This window comes from Serinus canaria, chromosome 3 (genome assembly GCF_022539315.1).
Source record: "Serinus canaria isolate serCan28SL12 chromosome 3, serCan2020, whole genome shotgun sequence".
NCBI lineage: Eukaryota > Metazoa > Chordata > Aves > Passeriformes > Fringillidae > Serinus > Serinus canaria.
In genome coordinates this window covers 93,445,950-93,459,138 of record NC_066316.1, presented here as the reverse complement: position 1 = coordinate 93,459,138, position 13,189 = coordinate 93,445,950, and the positions used below count along the sequence as shown (strand labels likewise).

Sequence of the window (13,189 nt, the reverse complement as noted above, 5' to 3'; positions counted from 1 at the left end):
TATAAATTATATGTAACAGACAACAGGCAATTCTCTGTCAGAAGTTCAATAATCAGTGACCTTTCATGCACTTCCTAATCTGCCTGTGTGTGAACACACAGTGGAATTCATGGAACATAAGAGTGCACTATCTCTCACCTGCTTTGGCCCACTGATAGGCACGTCCTGCCTTGGCACAGCAGCAGCAGAAGCTTTGCCCTGATTGTTTTAGGCATCTGCCAGGCAAGCAGACAGTAAAGAGGTGACACACAGATGCTGGAAGTTTCCTAAAACATCAGGGATGGCTTTAAACCTTTATGGATTTTAGCTTTAGATGACATGAAAGGGCTTTTCTATGATCAAAGCTAACTATACATGAGACTAGGCTAGCAGGACCTTTACAGAGGAAAACTGTGTGGATAAAAATGCTGATGATTGCAGCAATGCTGCTTATAAAATTCATAAATTATTTAAGCACCCTGACCCATCCCTGTGTTGGGTGAAGTGACTGTGTTTGAGTTTGGTTGGTTGGTAGAGGATGTTGCAAACACTGAGAGGCAGTTTTACAACTGTAAGCTATGACTAGGCCAATGGGGAACACAATGTGAGAACATTTATCCAACACACACAACAGAAGCAACAGTAAGAACCTTTTTCTGAGTGCAAAGTTTGTTTTAACACATGTAACACGTGTTCCTTCATGAAGTATCTCAACTCAAAATTCAAGGAATCCTTTTCAGGATCAAACAGAGTTGTTCTGGTAATTAAAATATTTCCTTTACAGCACCACAGATGTATTTTACTGTGAAAACCCTGGCTCTTCTCCTCCTTTCCAAATTACTCAGTGAATTTGATCAGACAGCATGATAAACATATCAGCCTTTTCATATCAAAATATTCAATCTTAATATTTCAACCCATGCTTAAATATGTTAGGCATCAAACTTGGGTTGGATTATTTTATTTTTACATTTTAGGCATGTGAGAGGTGTATGAAAAAAGGAATAAGTGTAGACTCAGACATGCTGCACAGACAAGAAGGCATAAAAGGTCATGCTATGGCTAGCACGTTCCCCATTGTAATTGCCTGGTGTAATGCATGTTGCGTTTGTTCTCCCTTTCATCTCTTGCTTTCACTGTGATATTCCATCACTTTTCTTCTGCTCTTTGCTCTAATAAGGCTCCCCATATGTTGCCATGAATCCCTGTGATGTAAATTACACACTCCTGTTGAGATCCCTGATGGCTGTTCAGCCTGGAAAGTGGTACACCTGAGGTAAATTTCCCAAAAATGAAGCCCACTAATGATGATTGGGAGCAAGCTGGATTGGTTTTAGGAGGAAGATGTTTTCTGATTAAGATGCCAAGCTGTCTAATGATGTAAAAAACCCAAAATCACAATGGTGAAAAGGATGCTAAGCAATTGGCAGTGGTGGGAGGGGCTAAAAGAAGACATATAAGTGATGTGGGTCTACCTCTGCCACACAGTGCTCAAGTCTTAAAATTCTGCCTGAAGATGTACAGGCATGCCTATATCTTCTACTGTGTGAATCTGAGAGAATCAGTACAGTCACTCATTCCATGTGTGACTCATAAAATGTCCCCACTGGAGACAGCTGTTTGGAAACTGTTCATTTCACAACTGTGTGGTGGCTGCTTTTCATCCCCCCAGTGCAGCAAACAGGACCCTCAGTGGCACCACTCAGTGGAACTGAATCACCCCCTGATGTGGGCTGCAACACCTGCACTCAGCACTGAGAGCTGCTGGGGGCACAAACCTCAGTCCTGGCTGGGACACAGCTGTTCTGGTGGTCTCCAAAATGGGATTGTCCTATTTCTGTCAGGGCTTGAGCTCCCCTTCTTTCCTCCTCGCCTTTACCTCCCACGGCCACCACTTCATTTTTGCCCTTTGACCACTCTAAGTCAGAGTGTCACTGACACTGGCAATGGGGTGGGAGCAGTGACAGTGATGACCTAAGCTTTGCACACATTGCACTGTTTGCTTGCAGTGCCATTGTACCAGTCCTGTTTCTGGCTTTCCTCTGGCTCAGACTCTAGCTGTGCTCTGAAAACATCCCTTATCAATAAAAACTCAGTAAGAGGTTTTTCTTACCCCACATAAAATTCAACTGCATTGTGTTTCGTGATAACTTTAAATGCTAGCTGACTCAAAGGTGTTTTGCAGAACTCTCCTTCTGTGGGAAAACTCTTTGTGTCAGCTTAGTGTGTGCAGGACTTGCCCCTCCTACCTTTGTCTAATGCATTGGTGCCAGAGGGAGACTGATGGCAGCTGACAGGCTGAGGGATGGGTGCTGCTGCACCCGTTTTTATTTCCTTTTTATTATCTGCAAGCCTGTTCTGGGACAGGGGCAAAGGTGGTTTGCTTGGGACTCTCATATTACACCCTCTCTCCACTTTCCAGAAGGAAGAAATGCAATGGCTCCCTCTTCTTTAAATGCAGTAAGGGTGTATCCAAAAATATTAACAGCTAATTCCAAGAAATACAAGTATAGGTATTACAAATCAGAAAATCATATTTTAAACTAAAATGCATTTAAGTTTTAAAATATGTGACCTAAATATATTTGAAGTATCACTTAACTGAGCAGCTGCTATATTGATGTACCTTGCTAAAGGGAATTTTGTTGCTTGTAATGTTTTCTGACCCTGGGAAGACTCTTCTTCCCCTTAAATGTTGTTGTCATCACCCAGGATTCTCAGAGAAAAGAATCTCACATATCTGGAAAGTCAGCTGGAAATTGCTGTTGCAATTTTTCATGAGAAATTTCTTGTGACATGCACTTCATGGAAAATCAAAACTCATATCTACTTTTGTCAGTGAGACAAGGACGAAACTGGGTAGAAAATGAAAATATTCCATCAAAAGTCTTTCAGGCATGCATTTAAAGCCAATGACATTTTAAGAGAAAATATATAATTTTTTTAAAATCATTTAAACCTTTTTTTTTCATCAAAATCAATGTTTTAAAATTGGTTTTGTATATCAACTCTAAACACAAAGTTATTATCCACTGAGAAAAACTATATAATATTGCAGGAAGTGAATGAACAGCTTTGATAAATAAATTAATTGCAGTTGTTTAATAAGACCCCTCTAATTTATACTTGTGTGTGTTCATTTTTCTTATTACTTCAAATGAATACAAACAAATTTTTTTTTTTTGCAAGTTCTTAAAGCTTCTACAAGTCATTAGAATCTGGAAGAAACACAAACTAAAATGCATGGAGAAATGTGGATATGTGTTATTACATTATTCAGTGCCATAGAACACTAAGCAAAATGCTGAAGGAAAAAATTGAGGCAGATTTGTCAATATGGGAATGAAACCTCAGTATCTCATTACTAAATTCATTATGTATATCAGCCTATTATGTCTATCTAACTACACTCTTATACATCTGTGTACAAACCTCTTTAACAGGAAGGAGTTCCCTAGTAATTAAATGTGCTTAAACTTTTATTATTGTCTCTCAGTTTGCAAGAATATTTGTTTTAGCTAAGTTATTATGTGCTCTATTTGTATACCTGTAAAAGAAAAAAAAAAAGTTATTTCTAAAAGAACTGCACCCATTCTACATATCCACAAGAATTTCACTCTAAGTGATCTCAAGGTATGTTACAAATTTCAGTCATGATTTAGGCAAGCATCATATCTGGGATTCTTCTTGTGACCAGGCAGTTGTTTGTGTTATAGGGCTTCTGGAGTTCAGACCTACATGTCTAGAAACAAAGATGATGTAAAATTAAGGGGAAAACCAGCAGTACAACCATGTTGGTAAGAGAATATTTCTGTTTTGTGTGTTTCTAAGAAGGTCTTCACTGAAGAGCTAGCCCAAACTCTGACTCCAAGGTTGATCATAACCTTTCTCTTGACACAGTGAGAACCTTTCTGGTAGCAAAGTGGTGTACTCTGAGACTTAAAAGAGGACAGGGAGGCTCAGCTCTTCCTTTCTAAACTTGTTAGCTACAATTTAGTGACTTTTACAATGAAGTATGAACCAATCACCACAAAAGCACTCTAGTATTCCCCCAGAAGTAACAGACAAACTAAAACCAAGCCAAACCAGTAAAAATATGCATGAAAAATCCTGTAGATATAAGCTGGCTTTGGTTTCCTTTATTAGAACAAAAGTTATCTATAACTCAGTTATTACAGTGCATCTCAAATGAGATCACGAGTTAAAGTTGAACTGCCCCAGGTAGCTGACTTACAAGTCTAATTTTCGGGAGTTTACCTTACAGCCAAGGGCTCTGTCCTGCCTGTTCAGAACTGCCAGCCCCAGATGGGAATTCTGCCCTGTGTTTCTGAAGGGCAAAGATTTGCGACACGCAGCTCAGACTGATGCCATTCCACTGCACTTTACACTTTACACGCGCACAGTCGCAGCACAGCAGCGGCCCAGGGACAGGATGCCGCCGGCACAGCTGGGGGCACAGCTGGAGCACAGCTGGGGGCACAGCTGCGCTGCCCGCCCGGCGTCCCCGGACTCCGCTCTGCCGCTGTGCTCTGGAAGCCCGTCCCGTCCTTTCCCTATCATTCCCAGGTTTCCCGCTGGAGCGCAGCGCCCGGACAGTGAAACCCTCGGGGAGAACGCACCACGTAAGGGCCGCGAAAGGAGCGGGGCAAGGTGGTGCCACCCGAAGGGGAAGATGCGCTGAGGTCTGCCGGGTCAGCCGTCCAGCAGCGCCCCGTTCCCAGGCGGCGTCCCGGGACCGGCCGCCTCTGAAGGGAACAAACCCCCCGAGTACCCCGGCGTCGCAGCAGGCGCCCCGCACCCACCACAGCGCCGTGCGCCCGGAGCCCCGGCCGCCCCACCGCCGCGGGAGGTGACGAGGGCCGGGCCGCGGCCCCTCCAGGGCGGCTCCTGCCTCCTTCCCTCCCTCCCTCCCTCCCTCCCTTCCTTCCTGCCGGCCGGGATTGGCTGTGCCTGCCGGCGGGCGGGCGGGACGCGCGGCGCCCCGACGGAGCGGGGAGCGCGGCCCTCGGAGCGCGCAGCCGCCGCCTGCGCGCCCCGGCGGTCCTACACCGCGATTTTCCTTTTTTTAAATTTTAAAAAACTTTTCTTATCCCACTTCGCTCTCGGGACTGGAAGCAGGATCCGCGTCCCTGCAACTGCTATGCCAGCTGAACTCTCCCGGGCCGTGGGAATGCACGCCATCTCCGACCTGCACTCCTCCCTCCCCCTACGGCTCCTCAACAAGGGGCCCGAGTACCTCCGCAGGCAGCTGGAGGCCGGCAAGCCGGGCAGGAAAAGTGCCGTGGAGAGACTGGCCGCCGATAAGGCCAAGTACGTAAAGAGCCAGCAGGTCATCGGCACCAGGCAGGATCCCGTCATCGCGCTCAGCTCAGCCTCGGAGAGCAGCAGCGAGACCTGCTCCGTGGAGAGCAGAGCGGCGAGCAGGGAGCTGGGCAGGGGCGCGAAGCCGCGGGAGCTGGGCACGGCGGGGAGCTCCTGCCGAGCCCCCCTGCAGCACGGCCCTCCCATCGCCCGGCGCAGCACCAAGAGGCAGATGCGGCCGGATTCCCTGGTGATCTACCGTCAGAAATGTGAGCTCGGGAGAGGTCAAAGCCAGGACAGCTCACGGGGGAACTTGGTGAGGAGGATCTTCCATGGGCCCATAAAGGAGAAGCAGTTGGCTTCCCCTGCTTTGCCCAGAGTCATGGAGGACATCGCAGCCACCGAGAGCGCTGAGCCTGTCTCAGCAAAAGATGGTGACCGTGAGCCAAGCGACCAGGGAGCGGTGCAGACTATCCCTGTGAGCACTGAAGGGGCTGGGGTATGTACAAAAGAGCATGAGAGACCCTTAAAACTGAGTACACCTCCTGAAGAGGTCAAGGAGGTGAAGAGGAGAGGTCTCCATCGCTCCCAGTCGGACATCAGCTCTCGCTACTCCAAGTCCTTCGCTGACTCTGAAACATTTTTCAAGTACTGTGGCCTGGAGCAGGAGGTCATTGAGGATCTTGGGAGAGAGAACTTCTCTGTGGTGTCTGACAATGTCTCCTTCAAGATCCGCAGCATCAGCGTGGCAACATCGGAGAGTGAATTCACGAGGCACAGCGGGGACGAGGGGCTGCTGGAGGACGAACTGACAGAGCAGGTCCCCAGCAGCACCTCTGTGATTGAGCGCAACGCTCGGATAATCAAATGGTTGTACACGTGTAAGAAAGCCAAAGAGACCAATAAGGCGATCCAGGAACTGGCGTGATGGCTTCATTCAGCTTGCGTAGGAGCCTGGTGAACTCAAGGTGTGTGCAGAGCCTCGCCCTGACAATTTGCGTTTCTCTTTCCCTTTTAGACAGCAGTTAACTTCTCATGGTTTATATTAGTCTTCTCAGGGAGGGCTGAAGGAAAATGCATTTTGTTTATCACATGTTCCAGGTATGGCTTTTTTTGTGAAGCAAAAATCTGTGTTATTACAAAAACCAAAACACAAACGAGTAAATGTTTGCAGATTGCCAGGTTTAGATCAGACCCCCCACAGGAAACTGAAGGATGCCTGCACTTTGCAGATTCCTGCTTTGCAAATATCTTATTTCTTCTAATTTCTGCTAGATTAAATGCTGGAGAAAAGCCTTAGAAATGTATTCAACCTTTAGTTACAGTTATTTGGATAACAGACTGAAGAGTCTACTACTAATTAAGAGTACCCTGTATTTATAGTATTTATACTGTACTGCTGAAACTATTACTCATTGGGAGTGCACTGTATTTACCCTACACTGCTACAGTTTTCCCCTTTACTTCTGTCTCTCTCCTTCTCCTCACACATAGGCACCCCCAAGTATCAGAAAAGCAAAACTGAATCAGTGCCCTGCTATAAATCCTATTTCCTCTATGGCTTCCTGTTGGGACCTTAAAGTTTGTTCCAGGTGACCTCATAGCATTTCACAGAGTTTGGGTGTTCCTCTGCAGTGGGTTTTGCTGTGTGGTTTGGTGCTGGGAAGGGGTTGTGCAGTTTGCCTTGGTCAGAGGGGTGCTCCAGTGTTTTAAGCTAAATAAAATTAACACAAAAGTGTAGATCTAGGCTTAGAAATCAATTACTTCACAGACAGAAGCATAACAAATTTATCTCTGGTAAAAGCAAGTGTCCTGGGTTTAACAAAAGCGGAGTTTATTTTGCATATGATCTCCTGGAAAAGAACTACATTCATGGAGCCTGTGGTGTTGATAATCCATGAGATAGGAGTTCTTCCAGTACATAAACCCCCTAGGATAACTACTGCAGCTTACTGTGAGGTATTTAAAAATTTCATGAGTAGGTCTTGATATGAAGGATTACATGTATATTTTCTGACAGTTGGTAATTGGTGCATGAGAAGAAACATCATTTGGTGTAGATACAGCTGTTGATAGAGCACATGGGCCCTACGAATGTGGAGAATTGTAGTGCTTGAGCCTCATTCCTATGTGGATGTGAGGCTGTCACTCTAAATTCCTTTAATCCATATAAGGCAAAAATCCATTTACTTGAAACTGGTTTTAATGATGTGAAATTCAGTTCATCTTTAGAATTAGAATTTTTCTCAGAAGTCTGTTTTCTTCCTGCAAGAGGAGGAAGACAGGGAGAGAGTCATTATGCAAAAACTTTTGTAGGCTATGCTGATAAGAATGTTCTCAGGTATCCAGCTGACAATTTAAAAGAAGTGTTGTTATGTAACAAATCCTTTCCCAAATAATTTTAGATAGAAAAAAGGCTCTCCCAAACTAATAATTTCTCCTTGCTCATCCTTCTGTGATAAAAGGCCAGGTAGATACACAAAATGAGGAAGGTGGTGGTTTTGTGAAGCTCCTTGCAGCCGCCAGCCTTGCTAAACAGGATGGGAGGCAGATTCCAGCAAGCATGAACCACACAAGAAAAACACAAATAAAAGTCTGTTTGCTCCTGAGTGCCCCTGATGGGGGTAAGGTCCAGGTCATCCCCACAGAGCTGGCTCCAGAGGGAGCAGCTGGTCCTTCCCCCATCCATTTGCTGAGGCAGGAGATGCTGGTGAGCACCCCTGGGAGCCTGCAGTCTGCAGAGGAGATGCTGCACCAGGGCAAAGGCAAGGGCAGGAGGGTGGGAAGTACTGGGAGCTGAACCAGTGTAGCCTCACATGAGCTTGGTCAATGGCTTTTTATTTTCACCATATAAGAGAAAATTGTAGTACACAGCCTAACAAGGTGGTGAAAAGATCTCAATGAAAAACCATCAAGTTTATTCAAGTGCTCCTGCGTTCATTTGGCAATAACTTTAATTACTCTGGTACCAATTCCTTTGACAGCCTAGGAAAGACTAATTCAGAGGGTCCTTATTTATAAACCTAATTTTAAGAATATTTGGGCTAACTTAACTGTTATTGGATCTCATCTGCCAGGTAGTTTCTGAAAACTGAGAACATACTTATCATTTAGGCCACAGAAGTGCGAAGTTGCGAAAGGTCAGCTAAAAATACCTGTACACTGCACCCAGAATAAAGGACAAGGGTCATCAAGAGTTACTATAAGTTAAATACTACATTTACTGGGCAGAATTTGAGGAGTTGTTCATTGTCATGTGATTGCAATACAAGTCTTGTAGTTCTGGTCTAAATTTTCATTCAGTTCTACACTTCGACAATACAGCATCGAGTCAGATATCTGTATCTTTTCACAATAGCCACGTGTTTGGCTCTGTGTAGCTTGCCTATTAAAGGGCAGTGGACTGCTGTTCTCTGCTGGGGAGCAACGTACTCCTCCTGGTGTTCCCAGGCACATCCTTAGAAGTTCCTGGTTTTCTACAGAGGCTTGAAAATTGTTGCATCTTCTTTGGACAATGAGGCAGAAACCTTATTTCTGCAATTCCAACATTCGTTATTTGTAAAACGCCTTTCAAGAACTGCAGAGCTTTTATGGGCCAGTGATCATTCCATTCATATTTTATGTTCTCTGTTTAATTTTTCATGAGCTCTCTGGGACTTGGTGGAGCACCATGTAAATAAAAGAGCTGGTTGAAGGATCAGGTTCATTGGCATGTTGCATCAGAGAGATGATTGCAGAGTGTGGGTTGTGAGCTTCAGGAAACTGAGGTCCTTAGCAAGATGGTCATTTCAGTTTCTTGGTAGAGACCTGCCTGGGTTGACCTCTGCAGTTCAATTCCTCTCAGTCAGTTCTGCTTGATTCTAGGAAGAGGGTTCACTCTGCATCCTCTTTCTTGAGCTGAATCAAGATTATTCAGCCTTGAGTTTCTCATCATTCTTAAATGGGTGGGCATTATTCAAGTGGAAATCTCCGGGGAGGGTAATTTACCATGTTGGCAGTAGCTGCAGGCAGCTGAACAAAAGCTTTAGAGTATCACCTTAAGCTTGTCTGATGTGATAAATAACAAATGACACTGTTTTTCTTCTTTCTTCAGAATTGTTGACTTGGAAATTGAACAAAACCCGACGCAGGAAGAAACTGTTTCTTCATCTGGCTTATGTGTACCTTGTCCAAGTTTAGTATTTTGTTATTGCTTCCTACCTTCACCCCCATCCCCTGGAAACCTCACTCTTGTCAAGCCCAAGTGTGTCCAAGACTGCAGTGAAAAGCGGAGATTGTGAGCTGTGCCCCAGCAAAACAGCAGGGAACAAAATCCCCTGGAAGACTGAAGTGTGGCAGCAGCTGCTATCCACAATAATATTCAACATCAGCTCACCGCCTCAGGATGTCATTCCAGGCTGTGACAGAAGGTCTGTTTTGTGCACCCATCTCTTTCCAGAAATGAATTTGTCAACAGGCATTTGGGGACAAAGTGGGAGTGAAGTGGCAATGACCTCTGGGTCAGGTGTTCCCTTGCAGACAGACTCCACCTGGATGTCCAAAGGCTGTGCCTTACCAGGGCTGTTTGATCAGAGCTCATCCTGACATCATTCACCATCATTTGCTTGGCTGGTGAGGACTAACTATGGCAGCCTTATCTGAGATACTTGGCAAACATGTAAGCTAAATCCCTGCCAAACCTCTCTTTCTCTGAGAGCATGCAAGCCAAACCAGTGTACCTTGTATCCACCTACTTTGCTCTTGCCAGTTTGTCACACAGCTTGCTCAGCCATTTGGAAACAATAGCCCCAAATACTTCCAGGAGCATGGTTCCAGGAAACAGGTCTTGAGGGAGGTTTTGCATTGTTTCTGCCTTGCAGAACGGTACAATTTGTTTGTGTGCCTGAGTCTGACATGGCAAACGTGGCAAGGTTTGGCAGTCGTGGTGAAACACCTTTGGTTTTAAGCAGTGAGTAGTGAGCAGGCTGTTACAGGATGGCATTAGGGAGCTGTGCCAGGCTGTGTTAAGCCACACTTCCCCACTGTGGGTCTGCAGTCGGGCTGTGCGAGGCGGCATCGCTGCACTGCAAGGCAGGAAGGAATGTTAGGGCACAGCCAGGCCAGGGAATGTCCTGATGACACCCAGTGTAGACAGCACCTCACTCAATATCATCAGTAAAATGCTTCATTTGGGCTGCCTGAGCTAAACATGTTTTAAAAGGTGATGCTTGGATCATTAGTGTAGTGAATGAGGCCTCTGCAGTAAGTCATGGAATGTGCTGGCTATGCCTCAAACACCCCAATTTGTCATTGCTTGCTAGAAAATTAAAGCATTTCTATATGGACATTTCAAACCACAAAACAATAAAAAAAAATTAAAAAAAAAACAAAAAACAAGGGAAAAAAAAAACCAAAAGCCAAAGCACTTTCATTTGCAGTTATACCCATCTGTGAAAGCTGCCTGACTGGCACAATGTTGACTTCAGCTGTAGGTCCTGTAGAGGTTAGAAGCTTACTTTTTGTTACCATGGTTGTGGAAGAGTTGCCCTTGAAGAGCTCATCAACATCAGCTAAATATCATCTGAGTTGCACTTCCATGGGTTTTAAATGTGCTTGTCAGTCCTTGGATGGTTAGTTCTCAATTGCAGCACCAGTTTGGAAATGCAATGTCTTCTGTTTCTAGTGTTAGGTATTAAGGCCTACATGTCTGAAGTTCTTTAGATAACTATTCCAGATAAAATAATTGTGGAACCCACTTTTCAACTGAAAGAAGACGAAGTAGTTTGTGTGAGCTCCTTCAAACTTGGAGAGAAGGTAGCATATGTGGATATTTTCTTACATAACAAAATCTCCATATATATTTGTTACATTATTATAAAAGGATGATTCTCAGAAAACTTCAAGATGCTGCTAATATGATAAGATTTGTACACTGAAGGTGCAGGTTCTTAAGGATCACAGTCTAGGTTTATTAGTCAGGAACATAATCTGTTTTATCTGTTCTGTTCATGCTCCCAGCGAGATGCTGTACCCCATATATATTTATATATCAGAGCTAAGGAATGCTTTTCTTCAAAAACATGGATTATTGTAGATAGCTCAGAGTTCAGGAAAAATCTTTTGAGTTACAATCCAGTGCCCTGCCACAGGAGAATTAATTTGTTTTGTTTCCTAGGAAAATTTTTGTTTCATTTTCAAACTTCTGTTTGCTGTTCCTGTCAGTTGAGCAGCTTTCAAAAGTTAAGACGAAAGATGTATTACTGATGAGTTTTCAATATTAGGAAGGAATATGTTTAATTTGCTTAAAAATACTGAATATTGGCCTTTCTGAAAATTAGTGAGGGTTTTATGGCAGAGGCTAGTGAAATCATAACTGGACCCATTCTGAATACATTTTTAGTCCCTTTTTTTGGCGTTGTGGATGGTTCAGTAGGGTTCAGGTGACTTTCCACAATGATGTGGCAAAATTTCTTTAGCTTTGTTCAAACTCTGTAGGAGTTTGAACAAAGCTAAAGAAATCCTAAATCCCAAGCACTCTCATTTATTTCAGAGGTGATGTGGACTTGTCTAAGATCTTTCCTGATAAGCTGTAGATTCCCTTTATTTAATAATACCTTATGGGGAAGCTAATAATTTACATTTCCTGTATGTCAGAACAAAAACAGATGACAACCTTCTTTCTCCATACATTTTGGGAATGGGTAATTCAGTGCTTTTTCCTAGTGATGAGAGCTCTGGTGTTCATTCCGCTCCTGTTACTGTTACGTGTAAAGGTTTCCTTTCTTCTGCTGGGTCTTTCAGTCATATCTTTCAAAACGAGAAGAACTTGCTAATGTTAGCCACTACCTTTTTTCCTCAAAAAAAAAAACAACAAAACCCACCACATTTTTGTTTTGTTTTGTTTTGTTTGGTTTGGTTGGTTGGTTTTTGTTTTTGTTTTTTTTTTTTTTTTTTACTATTTGGGATAGGTGGGATTTTCCAGCTTTGGTATTAAACTGTGGAAAAGTGGGCTGTTGCAGTTGTTGCAGTTTGAACAGAAGTTTTAGCAATGGAGCTGGTTTTCCAATAGTCTAGGGAGCCTAAAACAGTGTCTCATAACAAAGGCTAGACATAAATTGAATTATTTTGTTTGACTAGAACTATGTAAACAAAATAGTCAAATGGGATGCAAGTGTACAGGACAAATTGCTGTTTACACCCAAGTGTTTGGTGGTTCTCCAGTGCTGTGACAAGGGGCAATGTCTGCAGCTGTGGCATAACAGGAGAAAGGTACAAAGTCTAGGGTTTATGGTCTGGAATATGGAGATAAGACTGAAATCCTTGCAATATATTGTAAATATTACTGTACAGAAATCTATAAGAAATACAGATTTTTCTATATATGTATTACTTTTCTAAGGGGTATAAGTCTACATGTTTTATTAAATCAGCCAAGCATTACATGGGTGGGGATTAAGCAGAAACTTTTTCTGGAGCAGGTTGTCCTGCCATTGCCTCCTGTGAAGTTCTTGCATCTGCTTTTGAATCCTTTGAAATGGAATACTAGTTGGATCTGATATGGATGTTTCACCCTTGTTATGCTTATGTTCCTGCAAATAAAACAGTGTGCTTTTGAATGCATACAAATAAAACTACCACTCTGAGAGTAAATGTTTGTTTTTATAAGTATACTTTTATTTTGCTGTCTCTATTAAAGTGCTATTATTTATTATTTTAAAGCTGGAATCCCATTAGGGAATTAATTTCTCTGTGAGTGAGGCTGATACTTGACTGTGAATGTTTCCATGTGCAGTGCATCCCTGAGCCATGCCCAGACCCCTGGCTGAGAGCTTAGGCATGGAATCTTGCAAGGAGGTGGCACAATAACTAGTAGCTCTCAATATCAGTAAATTTGAATTTATGAGGCTAAGGCTGTTCCACAATATTCTAA

General features: G+C 43.5%; 1 protein-coding gene across 1 annotated transcript; it reads left to right on the top strand.

Moving 5' to 3' along the window:
- Window positions 1-4,968: 4,968 nt before the first annotated feature.
- On the top strand, window positions 4,969-12,893 carry FAM110C (family with sequence similarity 110 member C). The gene is made up of 2 exons (XM_018920267.3): window positions 4,969-6,248; window positions 9,374-12,893. The coding sequence occupies exon 1, from the start codon at window positions 5,120-5,122 to the stop codon at window positions 6,206-6,208; it is 1,089 nt and encodes a 362-aa protein (XP_018775812.1). The 5' UTR covers window positions 4,969-5,119; the 3' UTR covers window positions 6,209-6,248; window positions 9,374-12,893.
- The last annotated feature ends 296 nt before the right edge of the window (window positions 12,894-13,189 follow it).

Coding starts and splice junctions, on each gene's coding strand:
- FAM110C (XM_018920267.3), top strand. CDS start 5,120: ATGCCAGCTGAACTCTCCCGGGCCGTGGGAATGCACGCCATCTCCGAC.